At 46.4% G+C, this 22,413-nt stretch overlaps 2 protein-coding genes across 4 annotated transcripts; one reads left to right on the top strand and one right to left on the bottom strand.

Moving 5' to 3' along the window:
* Positions 1–9,389: 9,389 nt before the first annotated feature.
* LOC127312156 (uncharacterized) lies at positions 9,390–11,000 on the top strand. The gene is made up of 2 exons (XM_051342619.2): positions 9,390–10,009; positions 10,136–11,000. The coding sequence occupies exons 1-2, from the start codon at positions 9,513–9,515 to the stop codon at positions 10,764–10,766; spliced, it is 1,128 nt and encodes a 375-aa protein (XP_051198579.1). The 5' UTR covers positions 9,390–9,512; the 3' UTR covers positions 10,767–11,000.
* Positions 11,001–11,034: 34 nt separating this feature from the next.
* On the bottom strand, positions 11,035–19,150 carry LOC127312155 (solanesyl-diphosphate synthase 1, mitochondrial). 3 transcript variants are annotated; one of them, XM_051342615.2, is made up of 12 exons: positions 18,917–19,150; positions 18,156–18,251; positions 17,077–17,157; positions 16,829–16,900; positions 16,574–16,705; positions 16,411–16,497; positions 16,102–16,173; positions 13,102–13,187; positions 12,795–12,927; positions 12,612–12,701; positions 11,879–11,977; positions 11,035–11,523 (listed from the first exon to the last, which is right to left on the bottom strand). In XM_051342615.2, the coding sequence occupies exons 1-12, from the start codon at positions 19,070–19,072 to the stop codon at positions 11,344–11,346; spliced, it is 1,284 nt and encodes a 427-aa protein (XP_051198575.1). In that variant the 5' UTR covers positions 19,073–19,150; the 3' UTR covers positions 11,035–11,343. The 3 variants fall into 3 exon arrangements, with proteins under 3 accessions (XP_051198575.1, XP_051198578.1, XP_051198576.1); XM_051342618.2 differs by having other exon boundaries at positions 18,152–18,254; positions 18,917–19,048; XM_051342616.2 differs by having other exon boundaries at positions 18,156–18,254; positions 18,917–19,048.
* Positions 19,151–22,413: the final 3,263 nt, after the last annotated feature.

Here is a 22,413-nt window from a genome sequence, read left to right as displayed (position 1 = left end):
TTTGGGGGCCTCCCTTTTAAGTCTTTCTCTCCCAACTTTCTTGAGTTGCTTCTTCTTCCTCCTCTCTCTCAAGCCTCTCTCCTCCATTGTTGTTGACTTTTTGAAGCTTGAGATCTTTCTCCCCTTCCCATGATTCTTGCATCTATTTGAGAGAAAGATTGAGGGGATCTAGATCCACTTGTTGACCAAACCAAATCACCTCTTTGTGAGTGAATCTTTGGGATCTAGATCTTGGAGAATTTTGTGTTCTCCTCTTTGTTCTTCCTCTCTTATTCCCCCAATAGCTTTTGTATCTTTGTTGGAATTTGAGAGAGAAGGACTTGAGCATCTTTGTGGTGTTCTTGCCATTGCATTTGGTGCATCGGTTTGAGTTCTCCACGGTGATTCGTGGTGGTGAAAGCAAGAAGGTTGTTACTCTTGGGTTCTTGGAACCCTAGACGGATTCTAGACCTTTGTGGTGATTTGTTGGGAGCCTCCGATTAAGTTGTGGATGTGTGCCCCAACCTTTGTGTAAGGCCCGGTTTCCGCCTCGAAGGAAATCCCTTAGTGGAACCGTGACCTAGGCCTTTGTGGCGAGGGTCACCGGAGATTTAGGTGACGCGCCTTCGTGGCGTTCGGTGTGTGGTGTGAGTACCGCATCTTGGAGTGAGGCCTTTGTGGCGTTGGTGTGCATCGAGCAACCACACCTCAAGGTGAGCCTCTTGTGGCGTTCGGGAGCACTAAGCCACCGCACCTCTCCAACGGAGATTAGCACTCGCAAGAGTGTGAACTTCGGGATAAATCTTCGTCTCCCACGTGCCCCGGTTATCTCTATACCCGAGCTCTTTACTTATGCACTTTACCTTATGATAGCCATCGTGCTTGAAGCTATATATATCTTGCTATCACATACTTGCTTGTATTGTTTAGCATAAGTTGTTGCTGCACATTGGTGAACCTTTGCTTAGAATAAGTTGTTGGTGCACATAGGTGAACCATAGTATATAGGCTTTAGGCTTGACAAAGTAAACGCTAGTTTTATTCCGCATTTGTTAAGCCCATCTCGTAAAAGTTTTAAACCGCCTATTCACCCCCCTCTAGGCGACATCCGTGTCCTTTCATCTTCTCTCTCCTCCAACTAAGCAACAATATACTATTTTAATTCTTATAGCCAGCTGACTAGGACTTATTGTACTTGCTCTAAGCGCTTTGGTATGTGTGTGGGTCTAGTTATTTAAGTGTTTTGTATCGTATCTGGGTCTTAAGTTCTTAAATGTATCACTTTTGTGCATGCCATGCCATGTGGACACACACAAGTTTTGGGGCCATTCACCCCCTCTGAGGCTCGATTTCTGACGAAACCCTAGTTATGTTGACCGCGCGGTCTACCCCTTTGACTGCATCCCATCGGGGGTCTCCCGGTGGGCATATGCCTCCATTTGAGCTTGGTTAGGTCATAGGTACATGTGGTAACAAGGATCATCCCATATGATCCCAAGTTTCTCTCCGGTTCACCTCCGAGGGAGTTCCCCCCTATACATCCAGAATCTGCCTAAGTGTAGGAACCCCCTGTCCGAGAAGCCGGACAAACCTTGGGCGGTAGCCTTGGATATAAAACCATCTCAAATCACTTTTGTGCATGCCATGTGGACACACACAAGTTTTCCAGCGATTCCGACGCTCCAGTGGTCTGTATCTTGGAAAACCCTAGGGCGGGGACCCCGCAGATCTACCCCTATAGCTTTCTCCGTGCGAGGGTTTACCAATGGACTTTTTTACTTGTTTTGCTTTGTTTAGGAGATATGTACATGGAAACCATATGTTGGGCATACTTTACCATAAAATAGGCTCCGTTTGAGCCGTAGCGGGAGTTTCCACATACAGATCCTGGATTTTACCAAGTGCTAGCCATGTATGCGGAAATCGTCAACGCCGGGTACATGCAAGGTTAGCCAAACCCTAGGGAGGGGTTCCCGCAGATCTACCCCTAGGGTTAGGGTTAGGGATAGGATCCGGGTGAGGTTTAGGGTTACCAAAATGTTCGCAAAATAGAAAGTTGGCCCGCAGAAGCGGGAAACCCTAGGTCGGGAATGGCCTCGGTTAGGGTTAGGGTTGGAGTTAGGGTTAGCAATGGAATTTTTCCTAAATGTTTAAGGACATATGTACATCGATAGCAGAAGTTGGGCCTAGTGGCTCCGGTTGACCCGTCTGCGAAGAGCATCACCCGTGGGACCTACATATATGCCATCTACGAATTCTTAAAAAATAGAACCTTTTTTACATAATTCATACTAGTAAATAAATAATAGAAACATAATATAAAGTAATATGAGAGAGAGAAAAAACTATATGCCGAGGGTGGCCGTCGGCATAGGTGGGCCATGCCCTATGCCGAGGGTAGCCCTCGGCGTCCGTGTGACGCCGTGAGCGGGCAGTGACGGCGCGGGTGCGAGGGCAGGAGACGCCGGTGCTACGCCGAGGGCCAGGTTGACGCCGACGGCTGCCCTCGGCGTAGCAACCTCTACGCCGACGGCAAATATACGCCGACGGCTGGCGTGCCGAGCTGCCCCGGCGAGGCCGTACGCCGATGGCCCCGATAAAAAGCCCTCGGCGTACGTGGTGGCCGTCGGCGTAGCCGGCCATTCCTGCAGTGTCATATCATACTTAACATAACGGTGTATGGTAGCCTTAGATATGGATATAGTTTCAAAAGACAAACCTCTAAGTGCTTCTCACCGATCAGTCAAGATGCTCAAGCGCGCAGCTCCTTTCCGTTCATATGCTCCAGCAATTTCGACCTACAGGACTCCATGAGTACTATGCCTCTACTTCGTGACGCCTTCTTGACCTCAGCAATCAACGATGGCACCCTATTAGGCTAGTAGGTTGCTGCGTTGGTGGCGACCTTGACCCGTCGGTAGAAGATGAAGATCTGTTGCCGCCGTTGTGCTCACCTACTTCAACAAAGCATGCCACCTCTGCCACGCCTGTTTAGTGGGTTTTCGTTGTTGATAATGACGAGGATATTGATGAGCTTCCCACCCCCCCCCCCCCCCCGCCCCCCGACACCGTCGGCTACTGCCAAGGACCGCACGACAAATGTTGTCGACCAAGGTAATGAGGTGGAGATGCCCACGCGGATGATCTTGGTTGTCTCCAATGGCCGCGTCTCCGAGGATGCCGAATAGAAGATGGCCTGGCGGGCTGCTGCTGACGATGGTGAGGCAGAAAAAGGGGTGCTGCCCCTCGTTGCCGCACCGTGGCCTCCATCTTGGGCGTCCGCTACGCACAATGACGAAGAGAACGACGAAGAGGAGCTGGTTCCCCAGACACCGCCAGTCGCCAAGTACTGGAATCATGTTGTTGTTGTTGTTGACAAGGTTGATGGCAGGGAGGTGCAGTGTGTGGCGGGCGCGAGTGTTGGAGGGCAGGAGGTGGTACCGCAACATAGCCCGCGGCACCCGGTTCTACCATCCCCGTCAGTTGCCCGCTGTCATGTCCCTGCTTGGCTCAAAGGTAGATGTTGTTGCAGGTCACCGCACTGCAGTTTGCTGTGACCCCTTCAGGTGCTCTCGATGCCATGAAAACGGTCATTGGGCACATGAATGGCGTAATGCTTGCCGTCCTCTTAGGTTTTTGGCAGGCCTTGTCACGCCTTCGCTTCGCCAAGCAAAGGTTCCGTGCCAGTCCCAGGTTGAGGTCTCGCTCCCGTCTAATGTGCCTCGTCATCGGTCCTAGGTGTCAGTTGTTTCTGCTCCTCTAGATTTTAGGCCTCGGTGGATATGCAATCCGCCTTGGAGAAGCAAGCTAAGTTCTTTGAGGAGGTCGTCCGTCTCTTCACGAGGTTGTTGATTCCTTGCACGGCTGGATGCTAGCGATTGGGAGATTTCTGGAGCGGGTGGAAGCTGTGGTGGGTAGGCTCTCCTAGACTCTTTCCGATTCTTTGGTTCTACCTGATGTTGGTAAAGTGGGTGCAAGCGGAGCAGGCCTTCATGGTTGTTTCTCTACTTATGCTACTGCTATTATAAAGAATCCGACGAATAAGGATATCTAATTACGAAGTGATGCTCCAGATACATTATAAGATAGAGTATAGCAAATGCGGATATGGATTCTCCATAATTTAATTAGGATAATCTGAAGTTTTAAACCAGATAATCCGATTTTTTAGTCATAATCTAAGACCAATCTCACAGGGTTAGTAGTTATTGAGTTACCAAATTCATTTGGCGAGCATGTTTAGCTCTAAATTTCTATCGATGCTTGAATTTTGGCGTCTTTTTTATTAACTAGACAAGACTGGAAGTTTAAATCTCTCTTAATATTTGCAAGAACTACAACTATCTACTGATGAGAGCACACATCCGACTATTTTTTGTTTCCGGTCCGATTCCGTCGCATTCCCTCCTTAGTTTGTATATCTGCATTCTAATCCGAAACTGGTCAATGTCCGCTCCGATCCAAATATGAGAAAATATATGGTAGAAGATATGGTATGTGGAAAATCCAATCCGATTACACCCCCGTGAGGGGCGATACCTCGACGTGGCCTTCGAGAAGAACCACGACGCTTGCAACGTTGCCATCATCATGGCCAACTCCGATGGCCAAGGGTTTCCCCTAGTACCTGCACCCACACTAGATCAGGCTGCCTAGCACCTAGACGGCGGAGACCGCCAAGCACGAGAAGAGTAAATCAAGGGGGAGTGGCTTCAATCTTCAGATCTGGGATCAGGGCTGGTGGCTCATCCCTGACACCATGACCTCCGACACCCGAATCTTCGCTGCCCGCACGGCCGAGGAAGAAGGAGGACATGCACCACGAATGCCACCCGATGCAGAATTGACACTGTCCACTGAGCTTGGGGCCGCCGCCCCGGCGTTCCAGAACCCTCCACGTGAGGCAAAGCAGCGAGGTACCCACCGCCACCTTCACCGGTGTCGCACAGGCTTGCCCAGTAGCACTTCTGGTGGCGGCGAAGCTAGGAAGAAGGTGGGGGGGAGGAAACGAGGCTAGGGTTTTTGCCCCAAGTCACCTCCGGAGAGACAACCCGCGGGTGGGGGTGAGATAGCCAATCAATCACTGAGAAATGATATCTTTTTTACTCCTACCATCGCCAAAAAGAAGCAAATTTGTCTAAATTTAGATATATCTATATATTAAATAGTGTTTAAATACATCTGAATTTAAGCAAATCCACGGCATCCTTTTGAGGGCGGAGGGAGTAGTATATTTCATCTCAATCATTATCTCAAACGGTCATCATCATCATAGTATAACGCCATTTCTACATGCGGGTGCTCCTTTCACCTCTCCTGGTATCTCCACCATGTCTCAAACCATATACTGCAAGAAATTTGCTTACCTGTGACAAAGGGAAGGCAATCCCTAAGCATGTGCATCTCTTGTTGAATTTTTTTTCTAGCTTGCATAACACTAAATAAGTGCAGTTTTTATGGACAAATATGCAAATTGTTGAATAGTTTCAGTGTCGACCATTTGGAATGACTTCTCTTGATCTTCTTAATTAGATGGGTTAGTTTGTTGTGCCTGTGTGGGTGTCACCTTGAAAATTCATCAGAGATTTTTAATCGTGCGAAAGACAGTAGAAGAAATCAAATTTAAAATAGCATTGATCATCACAAAATGTTTTACATCATTGCCTTGTCCTGCATGAAGCTTTCTTACATTCACCGCTGCCATTTGTATCATGAGATGAGAATGTACAAAAGCTCTCACATAAAAGTCAGTAGTAACCTGCATGAGGAGCGCACTCGCTGATCTACCAGAGCTGGCGATTCTTTTCGGGCCAGCAGTACATGAACAAAGGAAAAGGAAGAAAGTGTGAATTTGGTCTCATGTGTATGTGTGTGTGCAAAGGCAAGAGCTTGCTTCTTTTAAAGCTGGAAAGGTTTGCAATTTGCATCCATGCATGGGGTGGTTTGGTTTTGGTGCCCCCTTCTTAATGAACACCGTTGTGCCCCACATGTATGCACTTTGCAGTGGCATAACAAACGTAAAGCCATCATGCATGTTCTTCTGCCACCATTGCTTGTTGCTAATTTGTGGTGCATCATGATGATCTTGTCTTAAGGTGACCCAAATTTGAGATAGTTATTAATCATTTTGTTCCATATGTCCTCCAAGGACTGCAAATCAATCAGTCTATGTACACATCTTGGTATCTCTCCTATACAGTCGTAGGTATGAATAATTTTTTCCAATGACAGAGATTCAATTCATGCGTCTCATCCCAATTAAATGTGTGCAGGAATTAGCTGAATTGACCGTTAGTTTCAACAAAGCACTGCATAATATAACAACTGTTTTTCAACGCTTTCTTTTTCGAGATTGTTTTCCGGCGCTTTTTATCATCCAGGATGTTTGTCTACAACCCGATCAGGAAATTACACCGATTATCATGGCACACCTCGCTAGATTAGACATCACTCCATTGGCCATTGCCCTTCTTGTCCTTGTACGCTTCATTCTTTGTGCTTCTTTTTAGCTTTACCCTCTTTAGAATCGCCCGAGATAAAGCCCAGCTGCTTCAGTGCTCCTCCTTTCCTTCCCCAAAACGTTCAGCGCTCGCCGTGACCTTTTGCCGGAGACGAAGGGGACACCGGACGGACAGGAGCAAATCATGCCCATAATGACTTGGTTCGGCGGCAAAAGCAGCGCCTCCTTCCCTCACTCCGATCATCTCTCACGTTACATACATGGCCATGGCCGAATCATTCCGAATGATCCCTTCTCTGTCCGCTTCTTCCATCGGTGCAAATGAGCTACCCGCCGTACGTTCTTGCATGCAGCCAAGGCCCATCTATCTGAACCTGAACCTGAATTCTGAAAGTGTCGATGCGTTTTTATCTGAGCCTGCTCTGGTAAAGTGCAGACATGCTCATGGAGCCAGTCAAGCTCGACATTTTGACTCGGGTCCAGGATGCCCAATGAGTAGACACACAGACAGACGAACCTGATCTGTTCTTCCAGATCAGCAGGAGATTAAGAAGAACATCAGGGCCCCTCCAAGTAAAAGGAAGATGGTTTCGGAACGAAGCAACTCTGTCATGTGTGGTTCATGAGTGTGCTCTAAGCTCCACTTTGCTTAGCTATGATGCTGAAAGGTGTTCATAATTCAGAATTTCAGATAGATGCTGACATGCTGTGTTTATATAGTATATGTTCAATTTGCATGGATCATACAGAGAGACATCGTTGGATTTGGATCTTGGAATGCTGCATTGATAGATAAGGATTATTTGTGATTCCGGCAAAGATTTCCTGGGGTTTGTTTAAGCCCGGTAGATTGATAGGTGCTTCTGCAGTGCACAGCTTGTCAGTGCCTTTTTAGCCCCCGTAGCCTACAGCTTTAAGCAAGCTCCACATGATTTGCATCTTGATCATGAGCTGCTCCTGAGTTGTACTGTCTCAACCTGCTACTTTTGTTTCAACTTGACAGACCGTGGCTGAGATTAATTAGCACGCATTGTGCATGGCTTGTCTGAAATATTTAACTCAGTTTGATCTGTCTCTGACTAGTAAGCTTTGCCATGACCACTGCATCAGTCCTACATGCTTCATGTACTCCAACAGTTCCCTAAAGGTTACTCCATCCTTAGTCAAATATAGGTTTTTTTTTATACATTACTTTGTTAATTCTTACAAAATAACATATTAACAAAGTGTTTTGAAAGCAAATCCGACAATACAATTTGTGTAACATCATCCTCATATTATTTGATTCATTCTTCCTCAAAACCTGAATTTAGAAAGCCAAAATTTCCTTGGGTAAAGGAACGGAGTGGAGTACATCTTTTTTTCCAGCTAAAAGATGAATACAAAAAATACACCTAGCCTCAGGGTTACAAAAAATGCACCCAGACAAACACATTTAAAATATCAAAACTTTGACAACCGATATATATAGGAATACTTGAAAATCATATCCATAAGTATGTCCCATAAATTGCTTTAGAAACATATCCATAAGTATGCCCCATAAGTATGAAAATCATATCCATAACTATGCCAATCAAATTTGTGCTTCGGAATGACTGCTTTTAGTGGACCTGAGGGTGCCTTTTCTTCTTCCAGAAATGAACCGGGGAGTTCTTTTGATATTTTAAATATTTAGTTATTTACTCCTGAACTAATCTTCCATCCGCTTAAATAGGTGGTTATAACATACGATATATGAATAATATAGATATATTTCAATAGAAAATTAGTGGTCAAACTTGTGTTTTGAAGACTTATAATTTCTAAGAATGACAAAACTTTTAGAGAACTCGAGGGTTCGAGAAACATAGGGGAGTACTTTTGATATTTCAAATGAATAATTATGTATCTCACATTTAATTTTCTACCCCGTGTTATACATACTAGTGTGCAAAGCACCAGCATGAAGAACCAATTAAAAAGAGCATAAAGGGGAGACATGTCTGATGTGGAAAAGGCAATGGAATTTTCTGTACGAAAAAAAAGTGAGGAGATTGGATTTAGGAGGCAATGGATCAACCGCCATGATGCTGTGTCTGCAAAGAGGATGGCAAAATATGATCATCCCATCTCACATGCCTCCCCCCTCAAATAAAGCATTATCTTACAATGTATTGATTACTCCCCTCTTGCATGCATCAATTATATTACCTGATACTTATACAACAGCTACGCAACACGAAACAAGGAGCTGTCAAATTACCTGACAACTGTACAAAGTTTAAAGTGTTAAACTTCCATGCATGATTGTGGTTATCATGCAACTTTTGACCATTTTAACATGTTATTTGACCACCCACAAGCACAATCAAACTACAATTTAATTGTACTCTGATTCAGTAAATAAATTAATCAGCGCTGTTCCACACTGTTTTCTGCAAAAAAACAAGTGGTGAATTTCCAGCATCTAATCCACCATTGATATCCTAGTGTCGGAGCTGTAATTTGCGGGCAGTTAATTGATTCACTTGTAAGATCACTAAAATGGGATGGAGACTATGACCAGAGGCTGGTCATAGTGCATAGTATCATATACTAGTATCATGCATATGATACTTGTCTATGATACTATCTTTGTAGTGGGTAGTATTATAGAGTAGTATCATAAACTTGTAAATTTATTGTTTTGTAGAATCCCAATGAAAATCTATGTACAAGATCAATTTGGCATTTACTTTTCTCGTAACGTGCGCTATGATACAGTATCCACCTATGTTACTCTAATCCTATCTCTCCTCCTTAATTACATGCCACATCAACATTTTTGTGGGCCTAGTATGCATGATACTACCTATGATACTAGCACTATGGCCAGCCTGATCAGTACTTGTCCGTACTAATTGTACCTGCCCACACTACGTAGTGGTAATGCGCACTATATATACACGCATCCAACGGTCCAAAAGCACCAATCTTTCCAAGCTACTTGCCTTTGTCTCTTGTATAAATCAAGAGATCCATCTCTTCTGACACCAAGAAGCACTAAGCTCCCACACGAGTATAGTGTGTGATCAGCGATCAGTGGCCGGCGATGGACGAGTCATGGAGGTGCACGATGGGTGCGGTGCTACCACGGCAGCGCTCGTCGGACGGCCAGCACGGCGCCGGGGCCGGCCACAAGAGCCTCGCCCCCGACGACTTCCGAGACGTGTTCGGCGGCCCGCCGCGCACTGTGCTTCTCAGCAGCTTCTACGGCGACACCGCCGCTGACTACCACGCCGCGGCAGGACACGGCGGCCAGTACCCGCACAACTACTCCTATGGTGGCGCCACCGACGCCTTCTGCCGCCGCGATGGCCGGAGTAAGATGCCTCCGGCGGCCGTGCCCACCGAGGAGGGCTTCTTCGACGACATCTTCGGTGCACGCACCCGCCACGCGCAGCGGTCGAGGTCGAGGTCCAAGTCGACCAAGTCCTCGTCGGTGGTCAGCTCCGACGAGTTTGGCTCTGGCCGCTCGGCCTTCCGATCGGTGCCCACCGGCGGCGGCCGCGGCGACGCCGCCCTCTCCTCTTTCGCCTCTAAGCTCAGGTAAACTAGAGGATGCATGCAATTGTGCAAAGCATTTGGTCACTGACAGCACAAGCAGTCAAGCACATTGCATTGTTCGATGATCATGTCGACGATCTAACATTGCTCGATGCGATGGTTCTGCAGACCGATCGCGATCCCGTCGCGCCGGTACGACTCGTCGCCGCCGTCGACGGCATCGACGAGGGGGGAGTACCAGAGCACCTTCACGTGCTCGACGGCCGCGAACCCGGCGTGCCGTTACTACTATGGCAACGGCGGCGACTGGACGAACCAGAGCAGCAGCACGGTCTCAGTGAGCGGCAACGGCGCAGCCGCGGAGAGCTCGTCGGCCACCGCCCCGCGGCACCACCGCGGCGCGAGCAGCGGCTTCTGCTGCTTCACGTCGAACCCGGAGACCAGCAGCCGCGACCCCAGTTTCCGGCGGACGCAGCGGCGCGGCGCCAGGGCGGCACAGCCACCGGCAGACGAAAGCTCAGCCACCACCGAGTGCTCCGGCGCCGCCGACTACGGGTGGTACTACTCGCCGTCGTCGGCCGCGTCATCGTCGCTCTTCGGCAACCCGCCACCGCGGAGGACGCCGCACCAGTTGGAGGAGGCGGTGATGACGCACAGGCTGGAGGAGGCGATGATGATGGAGGTGAGGGAGCGGGCGCCGCTGCTGGTGGACGACGACGGCGACATTGACAGCGTGGGCGCTGCTGCCGTGGACGAGGCGATTGCGTGGGCCAAGGAGAGGTTCTGGAGTCAGGCCTAGTCTACTGAACTGGCAGAAACATAATGTGATTTGAAGGCCAAGATTTGGTCTCTCAACTCAACAACATCCAATTTTGATCAATCTGTTCATTGTTTGAGTTTACGGTTACATGGACATTCGAGCATATTTGAGAATTTAGATCAACGTTGATCCCAAGTGCAATGCTTCATTATGAGGACTGAACATAAGTGCAGAATGTTGCAAGAATGAGATGATTTGGTTCATGATAACAAACAGTATTGCTGTGTTAACGGACGTAATATCGTGCTTTCTCGACAAGAAGCAGTTTCTTTTTGTTCTCATATATCATGTTACATACTCCCATTTATATGGTTACACGCTTATGTCAGGTGATCCAACGCCAAACTAATACACAGATCCTGTGCCACCAGTAACTAAAAGCTCTACAGCTGCGACTAGGGTGATTCCCAGGAATTTGTAATCCTGAAGTTTCATCGATGTTACACAAAACCCAGCAATGGAAAGAATGCAATCACGAAACCGTGCAAAATTTTCCAAGCGGAACACTACACCTGTGGCAGATTTCTGCCTTATCTTCACACTGTGAATGGTCTTGCTATTTTGTCCTTGTGATGACTCTCTGTGTGATGTCAATAAGAGCACGCCTTGAAATCAGAACATCTTCGTCATCGCTATCTGGGAGAGCTTCTATGGCTTTGATTGCAAGGTTAACGTGTTCTTGCGCAAGCTCCTTTGTTCTTTCGATGCCCCGGCTCTTCTGGAGGTAGTCCAGGGCCTGTAATTTGCAAGTGTAAACAATTTTTCAGGTCAAAACAGTTTTTCTCAACACCGTGTGGATATGAATCATATGGTGACTACTACGTTAGCCAACACAATTCAAACAGCTGGTTGTTTCATTAAATTCTAAAATCATGAAATATAGGGTTTATATTTGTTGAAAATCTAGTCTTCCAACTCGTACAAGTGTCTGCTCTAGTGTCTACAAACATGACTTTTATGCATCAATAGCCTAATGAGCATATGCCTCGAGGTGTAACAATGCAAACAATGTAAATATTGTTTTACCCTATAGGTGGAATGAATGAACAATGAAATAGACAGAGCCATTCTTGGTATAAATAATTACTCACGAGCTCAACATTTGCAGGATTGTCAAAACCCTGGTCAATTACATCATGCAGTTGTGGGAATTCTTCCATCGCATATAGCATCGGGGCAGTAATGATTCCCTGCATCAAGAATGCCATTATGTAACAGAAAAAACAAGCGCTACCTGTGTGGCTGAGCATAACCAAGAGAAACAGCAGAATGTAGCCCACGGTTGACACATTTCTAACTGGATATACTGGTAATTCATTGAGTGGGTGAGCATAAACAGACACTAGTATTTTTAGTACTTTCATAGAAGAAGCTCTTTGTTAACTGCTCTTTGTTAACTGTAACACAACGCATAGACAATTATTCTTACAGCAAGATGATTCAGAATATTATTCTTGTCTAATTACAAGCAATAAATTCTAGTATGTGAAGTTTATTGCTATACAATGATGGCTGAAAGAAGAAACAATTATGCTAGTCTTCTTTGTGAGAAGTACTGTTATCTACACAGCATGAGGGTGACAAGTACGATACAGTGGTTAAGGCAATTATGGCAACATGCGTTTTAGTGTCAGACAAGAAGCAGTCTATGCTTATAAACCAATGTAGCATCATTTGGCCAGCAAAATTCGATGTGTATATGCCCTAATGAAGGCTGACAAACGATATTCTAAGTAGTTGGAACCTTAGAAGGCAAACGGCAATTTCACATAGTAAGACCTTGCAAATAAAATATAACAAGAACAAGAGGAGGGCTGTTATTACATGACGAATATCAGATAATGAACCCTTTCCAAGTGAAGCAGATGTGCCTGTGAAATCAAGAACATCATCGATCAACTGGAACGCTAGACCCTGCAATGATATCGAGTTAATTAAGTTGCTGCCACGTTTACAGGATTACATCAGACGGGGTAAAAAGAGAGAACTGTGAAATCCTTCACAAACCAGATTTCGACCATATTCATATGCAAGCAATGAAACATCAGCAGTGTGCCCAGTAAGAACAGCAACAGCCTTGCAACTATTTGATATCAATGATGCTGTTTTGTAGTATGTCTTCTGTAAGTAGTATTCCATACTGCACGATTTTTAAGAACCATATCAGAACCAACAAACAATGGCATCGAAATAAATGGAGTAAATAGAGTAAATAAAGAAGAAAATATGTCCAAGCATTTTTATCCAGCATCTCTTGGTTTTAGTTGTTAAATGTGATGAACAATTGGAATCATGACGGAGATAAATAATTAACCTTCGCCGTTGCTCTCTACTTGTTGAAATTTGCATAGTTTCACCAGTGACTAGATGTTCCACAGCAGTTGCCATTAGAGATACCACCTGCATAAATTAGCTTGATTGTGATCTGCCTCCTAGGAGGATGTAAACTAATCTCTATCTTTTCAATGAAAAGAAACGCAAAGGCCCTTTGCGCTTTCTCGAAAGAAGAGTAATACATAAGACTTGAAAGAAAGAGAACATGCCAGTGCCAGTACTGCAAATATAAGGGGCAACCTGGAAATACAATATGAGCTCAGCTAGGAAACAGGAAATAGGCAACGACAATATTGTGAGCGATAATTCATTAGAATGCATAAGCTTGGACTGGGAAAACAAGGCACATGAGCCCTGAGAAATGGGACTGTCAGCCTAATTTAACTAGCTAAATACTTTCCGAATGGAAAAAACCTAGCCAACTACTCATGTTTTGTAACAGATATATAAAATAACACCAACTGACCAACGCATGATAAAACAAATCAGGCTACCCAACTTTGCTAGAAATCAGGACAACAATCTCAAGTTTTTGCAACAAATCTAATTGCCTCATCAGCAGGAAGGAAAAGGAGGTGAACGGACAGTGATCACCGATTGGCATTAGTAGGAAACATGACTTCAGCTAGAACATGATGTGAAAGAAATAATGAGAATCCCCCGAGCAAACTACAAATAATACAGTAACAAACTGGTTCAACCTTCATGCTTACTGTTAGCCTAAATATAATCTTGTCATGGTGTGACCTGCATACGTAGGTTGAGTGCAGGCTGTAGTGTGAATAGCACACATAGGTTGTGTGCTTGCTGTGTGTGAGAACAGGGCACATGAGTTGTGTGCAGCAATCTCCAAGTTGGCTTTGACTAGCAGTCTCCAAGTTGGATTTGACCAGCCATCTCCAAGATTGGTTTTGCTTAGTAGAAGCCAACTAGACATTAGTTGTCTAGGTCGGTTACTGTAGCACCGACCTAAAGCCTCTATATAAGGAGAGGCACCCCATATGGAGAGTAAGTAGTAAGCCAAGATGTAGCATATGTTGCTATATAATAGTGAAAGAGCATTTGTTGCTCAAGCAAGTTTCTCCCCTGTTCTCCTTGCTCATGTGTGTGCCCACTAAGAATGAGCTGAGAGATTGAGAGAAGGCTGCACCCAACATTTAGTATGGGTAGGAGCTAACAATTGGTATCAGAGCCTCATGGTTCGGGGCCATGGCGAGCGGTGAATCCGTGGCGAGCCCGGCGGATGTGGAGGCGGCGCGCTGTGACGTCGTGCGCACGGCGGCATGGAGGCGTTGCACAGCAGTATGGAGGCTGCGGCGGCCGTGGCGCAGTGGCCTCATACCAGCACTAGAGCACCAAGTTGGGAGATGTCGGCACCACCACCTCTCCAGCAGCGGCGTGCGTCCGCAACCCCTCCTCCGGCAAACGAGCGACGGCGATCGCCAAGTCGGGGACGGAGCAGGGTGCGACACGGCGGGGGCGAGGTCGTGGTACAGCGGGAGGTGATCCGCGAGATGACTAGCGGCGGAGGCGGCGGTACGAGCCTCGTCTTCCCGATGCTCAAGCGCGGAGACTACACCAACTGGGCCATGGTGATGGAGGTGAACCTGCAGGCGGCATCGCTCTGGGGCGCGATCGAGGACGCCGCAGTCTCTCAGCGAGAGGACAAGCAGGCCTTGGCGGCACTGCTCCGCGTCTAGGTTGTACGTGGCCATTTCGGGTGTTCCGGGGTGGAGGCTTGAGAGGCAACGACGATGGTGGTGACCAAGGTTTGGTTGCGGCAAGGTCATGTTAGTCGGCTCCGTTCCGGCGTGTCTGAATGTCTTCGTGGTGGTCTCCTCTTGCTGCGAAGTCGAAGCTGCCCTAGGGCGGTGTACGATGACCTTCGAGGGGCGGTCCGGTGAAGGCCTTTTTCGGCACTTGTCTTGCGCATCCCCTCTCCGAGGCTCGTCTTCAGAATCGGAGCTGCCGGTCTCTCCTCGAAGAGCCATCTGTTTGGCATAGGCCGCCTTGAGCTTCTTAGCTTTTGTGGGTAGCCAGGGTGGCTAGGTGTGCCCATGGCGGGTGTGCCCAGCTTGTATGTATCCGGTCCACGTCGTGCGTCTGAGCGCGTTGGTGATCTGTTGAAGGCCTGCGGCGTTGTGCGCGTTGGAGCGCGTTGTGCGTTCGGCCGGTATGTGCGGATCAAGCAGCCAAGTGTGCGTCTCAAGATGAAGTGGCAGGAAGAAGTTGCGGCGTTGGTCGCCTTGAACAAGGAGATCCTGGAGATGAGGAAGAAGATGACAAGATTAGGGGGGTGATTGTTAGCCTAAATATAATCTTGTCATGGTGTGACCTGCATACGTAGGTTGAGTGCAGGCTGTAGTGTGAATAGCACACATAGGTTGTGTGCTTGCTGTGTGTGAGAACAGGGCACATGAGTTGTGTGCAGCAATCTCCAAGTTGGCTTTGACTAGCAGTCTCCAAGTTGGATTTGACCAGCCATCTCCAAGATTGGTTTTGCTTAGTAGAAGCCAACTAGACATTAGTTGTCTAGGTCGGTTACTGTAGCACCGACCTAAAGCCTCTATATAAGGAGAGGCACCCCATATGGAGAGTAAGTAGTAAGCCAAGATGTAGCATATGTTGCTATATAATAGTGAAAGAGCATTTGTTGCTCAAGCAAGTTTCTCCCCTGTTCTCCTTGCTCATGTGTGTGCCCACTAAGAATGAGCTGAGAGATTGAGAGAAGGCTGCACCCAACATTTAGTATGGGTAGGAGCTAACACTTACTTACCCTTATATATCGAGAAAGTAGTTTTTTCTATCAGGAGAAGTAAATGTCTAGAGATCCAGAGAGGTGACAGAAAGAGTCAAAAGCCTAAACGCCAATCTAACAACCAGCATAAAGCATAACCCCTTTAATTTTCGCATCATTAGAGGAGCATACAGAATACGTACAACAATCTATGCTTTGCATAAATAAATGATATTAATGTACCTCTGTATTCCCAAGAGCCGCAAGTGCCACACATGCCCTAGACAGGAGGAAGTCACCAGCCAGAACAGAAAGCTGCACACATCAGAATTTCAGGAATACTGATACCAAGACAATTCTGATTGTAGCACCCTAGCATATAAATCTCAAAATATGATGCCCAGCTAAAGCTTCCCACAGTGGTACAGAGATTTTCCTTGGAAGTTCATCTTTTCACTGTGTGCTAACTACTAAAGTAACTTGTAGTTCTTAGTGTCAAGGACCCAGTTGATTCACTTAGTTTACTACATGTGCAATGGTGTGGTGCGATACCTTGTTGCCCATAATGCAATTCAACGAAGTGACACCCCGCCTAGTGTCAGCATCATCCAGAACATCATCATGCAATAGACTTGCGACCTGCAATAGATGAGTGTTTGAGAAACTAAAAGACAGCCATGGTGGGTCTGATCTGAAGGTCAGCCGCCATACTAACATGGATCATTTCAGTTATCTCGGCAATGTTTTGCTGCCGCGTGCGCATCGTACTTGCCAACATACTGAAAACTCCACCTTCTGTTGATTCTGATATTGGGAATTTCAGAGCTGATGCCATCAACAACAAAACCTGACAATATAATAGATCACTGCATTCAACGCACAGGATAGGATAGGGAGACAACCAAAGAGTGAAACGATGCTGTAATAATGCAAATATTGACTTAAATAAATGAAGAGATCAATGTGTTACCGTAGGTCGGAATCTTTTTCCCTCAGCTCCCAATTTAAAGAAATATTCAGCAGCTGATGCTAGTTTAGGGACCTGCAAAAGCAAAAAAAAAAAAAAAAAAAAAAAAAAAAAAAAAGTGTTCACTTACGCGAAATCGGTATGTCTGACAATGTGGTGATAACTAGATAATCGAAGAATCCAAACACTGTGCCACCAACAACCTAGCTTCAACAAAGAGTTGAGATGAATGGGATTCATCCGGTACTAACCTCAGCAGCCACCATAGACCGTAGTCTATTTGCAAGAATTGACAGCTCATCAGCAACCAACTCAAATGGATCCTGCCGTTCCTGAGAGCAAGAGGAAATTCACTCTTCAGGGAATAGTAATTCGCTACACTTTCCACAACTACCTTTCATATGGAATAACAAAAGAGGTTTTCAGTGCTTATTTATTATTAAATTTAAATCAGCTTTATCTTTCATTTCCCAACAGCATAACCACATAGCCAAGGCAAACTAAAGCCAATATTTTCTTCGGCTTCTATATAAGTGGCGACATGCTGGGAACATCAAACATACTTTTCTCTGATAAAAGGGAAAAATATTAGTTTATTCATGTTCCAAATTTATGTACTCCCTCCATTCTGATTTAGTCTACATTCCAAGGTTCAAGAAAGCGTTATGCATAATCGGTGCAGTGGCCTTCCGGTTAGCGCTTCAGCGTGCATAAGCGGTGTGTTTCCCCTCTTTTTTCCGCTTTTTTCTGCTTAAGCGCTTATGCAATCGATGCGGAAGGCCTCCGCATAGCGCTTTAGCGGGCATAAGCGACGCTTTTTTCCGCTTTCCCGTACATTCTAGAGAAAATAAGGCAACCTAGCATTGCATTTATTAGTACTACTTAGATATGTAAACAACCAATCCAAGCTACATGGAAAATAACAACATCCAATAAAGAGAGGAAAACCACTTGGTTTTCAGTGTTGACGTTGATGGTAAGAAGCCATTCACATGGCACACTATCAGCAAAAAATGCCACAAATAAGTGAGAGCCATAAGAATGTCAAGGATATACAATCAAATGGCAGCAGTTAATAAGCAAAACAAGGAGCGTCCCATGTAGCAGATAATGTGTGGAACTAGCAACTAAGAATTCTGTTTTACAACAGCCTACTTTACATACCATCTTTTCTTGTTAGACAGGTGACATTTCAGACACTTAAATTCATAATCATGCAGTTTCTGTATTAAGCTGGGAACTACTGGTTTCAGGTACAATGACAAATATCATAAACAAAACACATGAGCAGAACAAAAGAAAATCACCCAACAAATAAGGATTCACCTACTTCAGCCCTCGAACCTCCATCTTGGAGAGTCTTGTATTGGGTGGCATCATGTAGCCATCGCGCGGTCACGAAAGCAGCTCCTCTGCAACCCACCACCTACTAATCCACACCAAAAGTAGAGAACGTATCAGCATAACAGAAGGCTAACCACCGGATCCACAGTTGAATAATACGTGGTCACCCACCTAGCAGGCAAACCCCATTAGAAGTAAGTAGAAACTGAAAACAGGTCCATGGGTTAACTATTCCTGCCCCCTCAATTCTTTACCCGTTTGCGGTGCTTAACTATGTAAACGAGTGGCTTGCTAAAATCAGCAAACAGATGCAAAAAACATCAGTAATGACGAATTAGGTAGGTGGCGCCATGTAGCTATCTCGAGCTCACAAGAGTAGCTCCTCTGCAAGCCGCCGCCTACTAATCCACACCAAAAGTACAGACAGGCAGACAGCAAGTCCACGAGTTTCACTATACCTTACTGAAATTGGTACTCCACAAAAAATGACAAAAAAAAGTCAGCAAAGTCTAATTGGTGTGTACGCCGACACGCTGCAACCACGAGGACGACCTCAGAGGATTTCCCCGCGGCGCTACACTACTCCGCATAAACGCAAACACATTGCAGGCAGCTCGGGCGCTACATGGACCGATCAGCAATTCAGCATAACAGTATCACGACCACGCACCACGCAACGAGGCGCCACCAGAACCCGCTACGCTGGCCGCCCGGGGAAGGAGGGGAATGGTAGGGAGAGGAGGGGACCTCGTTCCGGATTTGGGGCGCCGGGGGGAAGCGCCTGCCCAGGAGGGCGCCCGACGAGGAGAGGAGCCTCCGCGGCTGGGCAGCGCCGGCGCCGGGAGCGGTGCTGGTGCCGGCGAGCGTGGCGAGGCGCCGCGCGAGAGCCCAGCGCCAGGACATGGCTCTCCGGAGAGAGATCGGGGGCGGCGGGGCGGGCGGCGGGGCGGAGCGTTGAGCTTGGGGAAAAAGTCAGAGACGGAAGGGGAGAGAGAAGAGAAGGCGGCGGCTAGGCTTGTTGGTTCATTCGTGTGACGGGGTGGGGTTGCCTACGTGGACGCGCGCCAGGTGTGCCACGTCAGGTTGGAGTTTGCGGGGACAGGGAGTTGCCACGGACAGAACTTCGGGCTTTTTTTGACAGAATCTCGGGTTCGGACAAATGTTGACCGGTCGGTTAACTGAAAAATAGCTAGAGCGAATGAATCGAACCGGTTTTTCAACCTAGCTCCGAAAAAGGCCCGGTGTTAATTAATGAAAGGAAACTGCTGGGCGTCCCCGGGGATCTGATTTCCCAGCCCCCGGGTCGCCAGCCGTCGGATCGGTCTTCTTGGATGGCCAGATCTGGTTTTACTGAATGTAGCAAAAAAACACCTCCCGGCAGCAAAAAATAATCCGCTTTTGCTACATTGTAGCAAAAAACGGTTCAGTCACAAAAATCAAATAAAAAAGCTGAGCTCGCCGGAGACCTCGCCGGAGACCTCGTAGCAAAAAAATATGCTATTGTAGCAGAAAAATACTAATGTAGCAAAACCCAATATCATCGGAAAAATTAATGAAGACTTCGCCGGAGACCTCGAAGCAAAAATTTTATACTAAAGTAGCAAAACAAACAAAATAATTATAGCAAAAAAAAGATAGCAGACAGCATTTTTTAAAATTCAACCTCACTGGAGACATTGATAGAGAATTTGCCGGTGACCTCACCGGAGACATCGCCGGAGATAACATAGCAAAAATAATTTACTATTAAAGCAAAATCACACAATGTTTGTAGCACAAATTATATGGTATTATAGCAAAAATGATCTTAGAACTCGCCGGAGACATCGTAGCAAATTTTCAGTACCAAATTAGCAAAACAGCAGAACAATTGTAGCCGAAAAATTGTATAATCTTAGCATCGGTGTTTTTATTATATCACAGACCCCTAACAAAGATGGTAACGCCAGCGCCGTAGCACCTCGCCCATCGGCGGGATCTCCTCCAAGCTCCGCTGGATGACGCCGGAAGGGTTGGAGGCCGGGTGGTAGGGGTCGTCGCCGCAGCGGCATAGGCCAGCGTAGTAGAGCGAGTCGTCGTCCCCGGCGCGCGCGACGGCGCCGCGGGCGGAGAGGGCCGGGAGGCCGCTGATAACCCACAAGTATAGGGGATCGCGATAGTCTTCGAGGGTAGTATAACCCAAATTTATTGATTCGACACAAGGGGAGGTAAAGAATACTTATAAGTCTTAACAACTGAGTTGTCAATTCAGCTGCACCTGGAAAAGCACTAGCAACAGGGGTGATGTGAAAGTAGCAGTAATATGAGAGCAGTAGTAACAGTAACACAGCAGCAGTAATAGTAACACAGAGGTAATATGATGACATGTAGAACAAGTATTTGATGATGAAATATGGACCGGGGTTCCCAGCGATCTACACTAGTGGTAACTCTCCAATAAGTGACAAGTGTTGGGTGAACAAATTACAGTTGGGCAATTGATAGGAATCAAAGCATTAAGATAGAACATCAGGCTTATTAATTATGTAGGCATGTTTTCCGTATATAGTCGTACGTGCTCGCAATGAGAAACTTGCACAACATCTTTTGTCCTACCAGCCGGTGGCAGCCGGGCCTCAAGGGAAACTACTGGATATTAAGGTACTCCTTTTAATAGAGTACCGGAGCAAAGCATTAACACACCGTGAAAACATGTGATCCTCACATCACTACCATCCCCTCCGGTTGTCCCGATTTCTGTCACTTCGGGGCCATTGGTTCCGGACAGTGATATGTGCATACAACTTGTAGATACAATCTAAGCAACAAGTATAGAGCTCAAATCTAAGATCATGCCACTCGGGCCCTAGTGACAAGCATTAAGAATAACAAGATTGCAGCAACAATAACTTCACAAACTTTATAGATAGACTAATCATAATGTATCATCCATCGGATCCCAACAAACACAACACCGATTACATCAGATGAATCTCAATCATGTAAGGCAGCTCATGAGACCATTGTATTGAAGTACATGGGGGAGAGTATACCGACATAGCTACTGCTAGAACCCGTAGTCCATGGGGGAACTACTCACGGAGCATGGTGGAGGCGGTGGCGTTGATGGAGATGGCTTCCGGGGGCACTTCCCCGTTCCGGCAGGGTGCCGGAACAGAGTTCTGTCCCCCGAATTGGAGTTTCGCGATGGCGGCGGTGCCCCTGGAGTCTTTCTGGAGTTTCGTCAATTGGTACGGTGTTTTTAGGTCGAAAGGGCTTTATAGGCGAAGAGGCGGCGCAGGGGGGCACCTGGGGGCGCCACACCCTAGGCCGGCGCGGCCTAGGCCTGGCCCGCGCCGCCATGTGGTGTGGTGGCCCCCTGGCCCCTCTCCGACTCTTCTTCGGTGTTCTGGAGCCTTCCGGAGAAAATAGGAGGTTTGGCGTTGATTTCGTCCAATTCCGAGAATATTGCCCGAACAGCCTTTCGGAACCAAAAACAGCAGAAAACAGAACGGCACCGTGGCATCTTGTTAATAGGTTAGTTCCGGAAAATGCATGAAATCATCATAAAGTGCAAGCAAAACATGTAAGTATTGTCATAAAACAAGCATGGAACGACAGAAATTATGGATACGTCGGGGACGTATCAGCATCCCCAAGCTTAGTTCCTGCTCGTCCCGAGCAGGTGAACGATAAAAAGAATAATTTCTGTAGTGACATGCTACTTACATAACCTTGATCATACTATTACAAAGCATATGAAATGAATGAAGTGACTCAAGGCAATGATCTATAGTTGCTAACAAGTAGATAACATATAGCAAAACTTTTCATGGAGAGTACTTTCAAGACAAGCATCAAAAGTCTTGCACAAGAGTTAACTCATAAAGCAATAAGTTCATAGTAAAGGCATCGAAGCAACACAAAGGAGGATATAAGTTTCAGCGGTTGCTTTCAACTTTCAACATGTATATCTCATGGATATTGTCAACATAGAGTAATATGATGAATGCAAATATGCAAGTATGTAAGAATCAATGCACAGTTAACACAAGTGTTTGCTTCTTGAGGTGGAGAGAAATAGGTGAACTGACTCAACATTAAAAGTAAAAGAATGGTCCTTCAAAGAGGAAAGCATCGATTGCTATATTTGTGCTAGAGCTTTGGTTTTGAAAACATATAGAGAGCATAAAAAGTAAAATTTTGAGAGGTGTTTGTTGTTGTCAACGAATGGTAATGGGTACACTAACTACCTCGCCAACCGG

This window comes from Lolium perenne, chromosome 7 (assembly GCF_019359855.2).
Source record: "Lolium perenne isolate Kyuss_39 chromosome 7, Kyuss_2.0, whole genome shotgun sequence".
Lineage (NCBI taxonomy): Eukaryota > Viridiplantae > Streptophyta > Magnoliopsida > Poales > Poaceae > Lolium > Lolium perenne.
The sequence above is the reverse complement of the archived record's forward strand: the minus strand, read 5'-3'. Positions and strand labels throughout refer to the sequence as shown.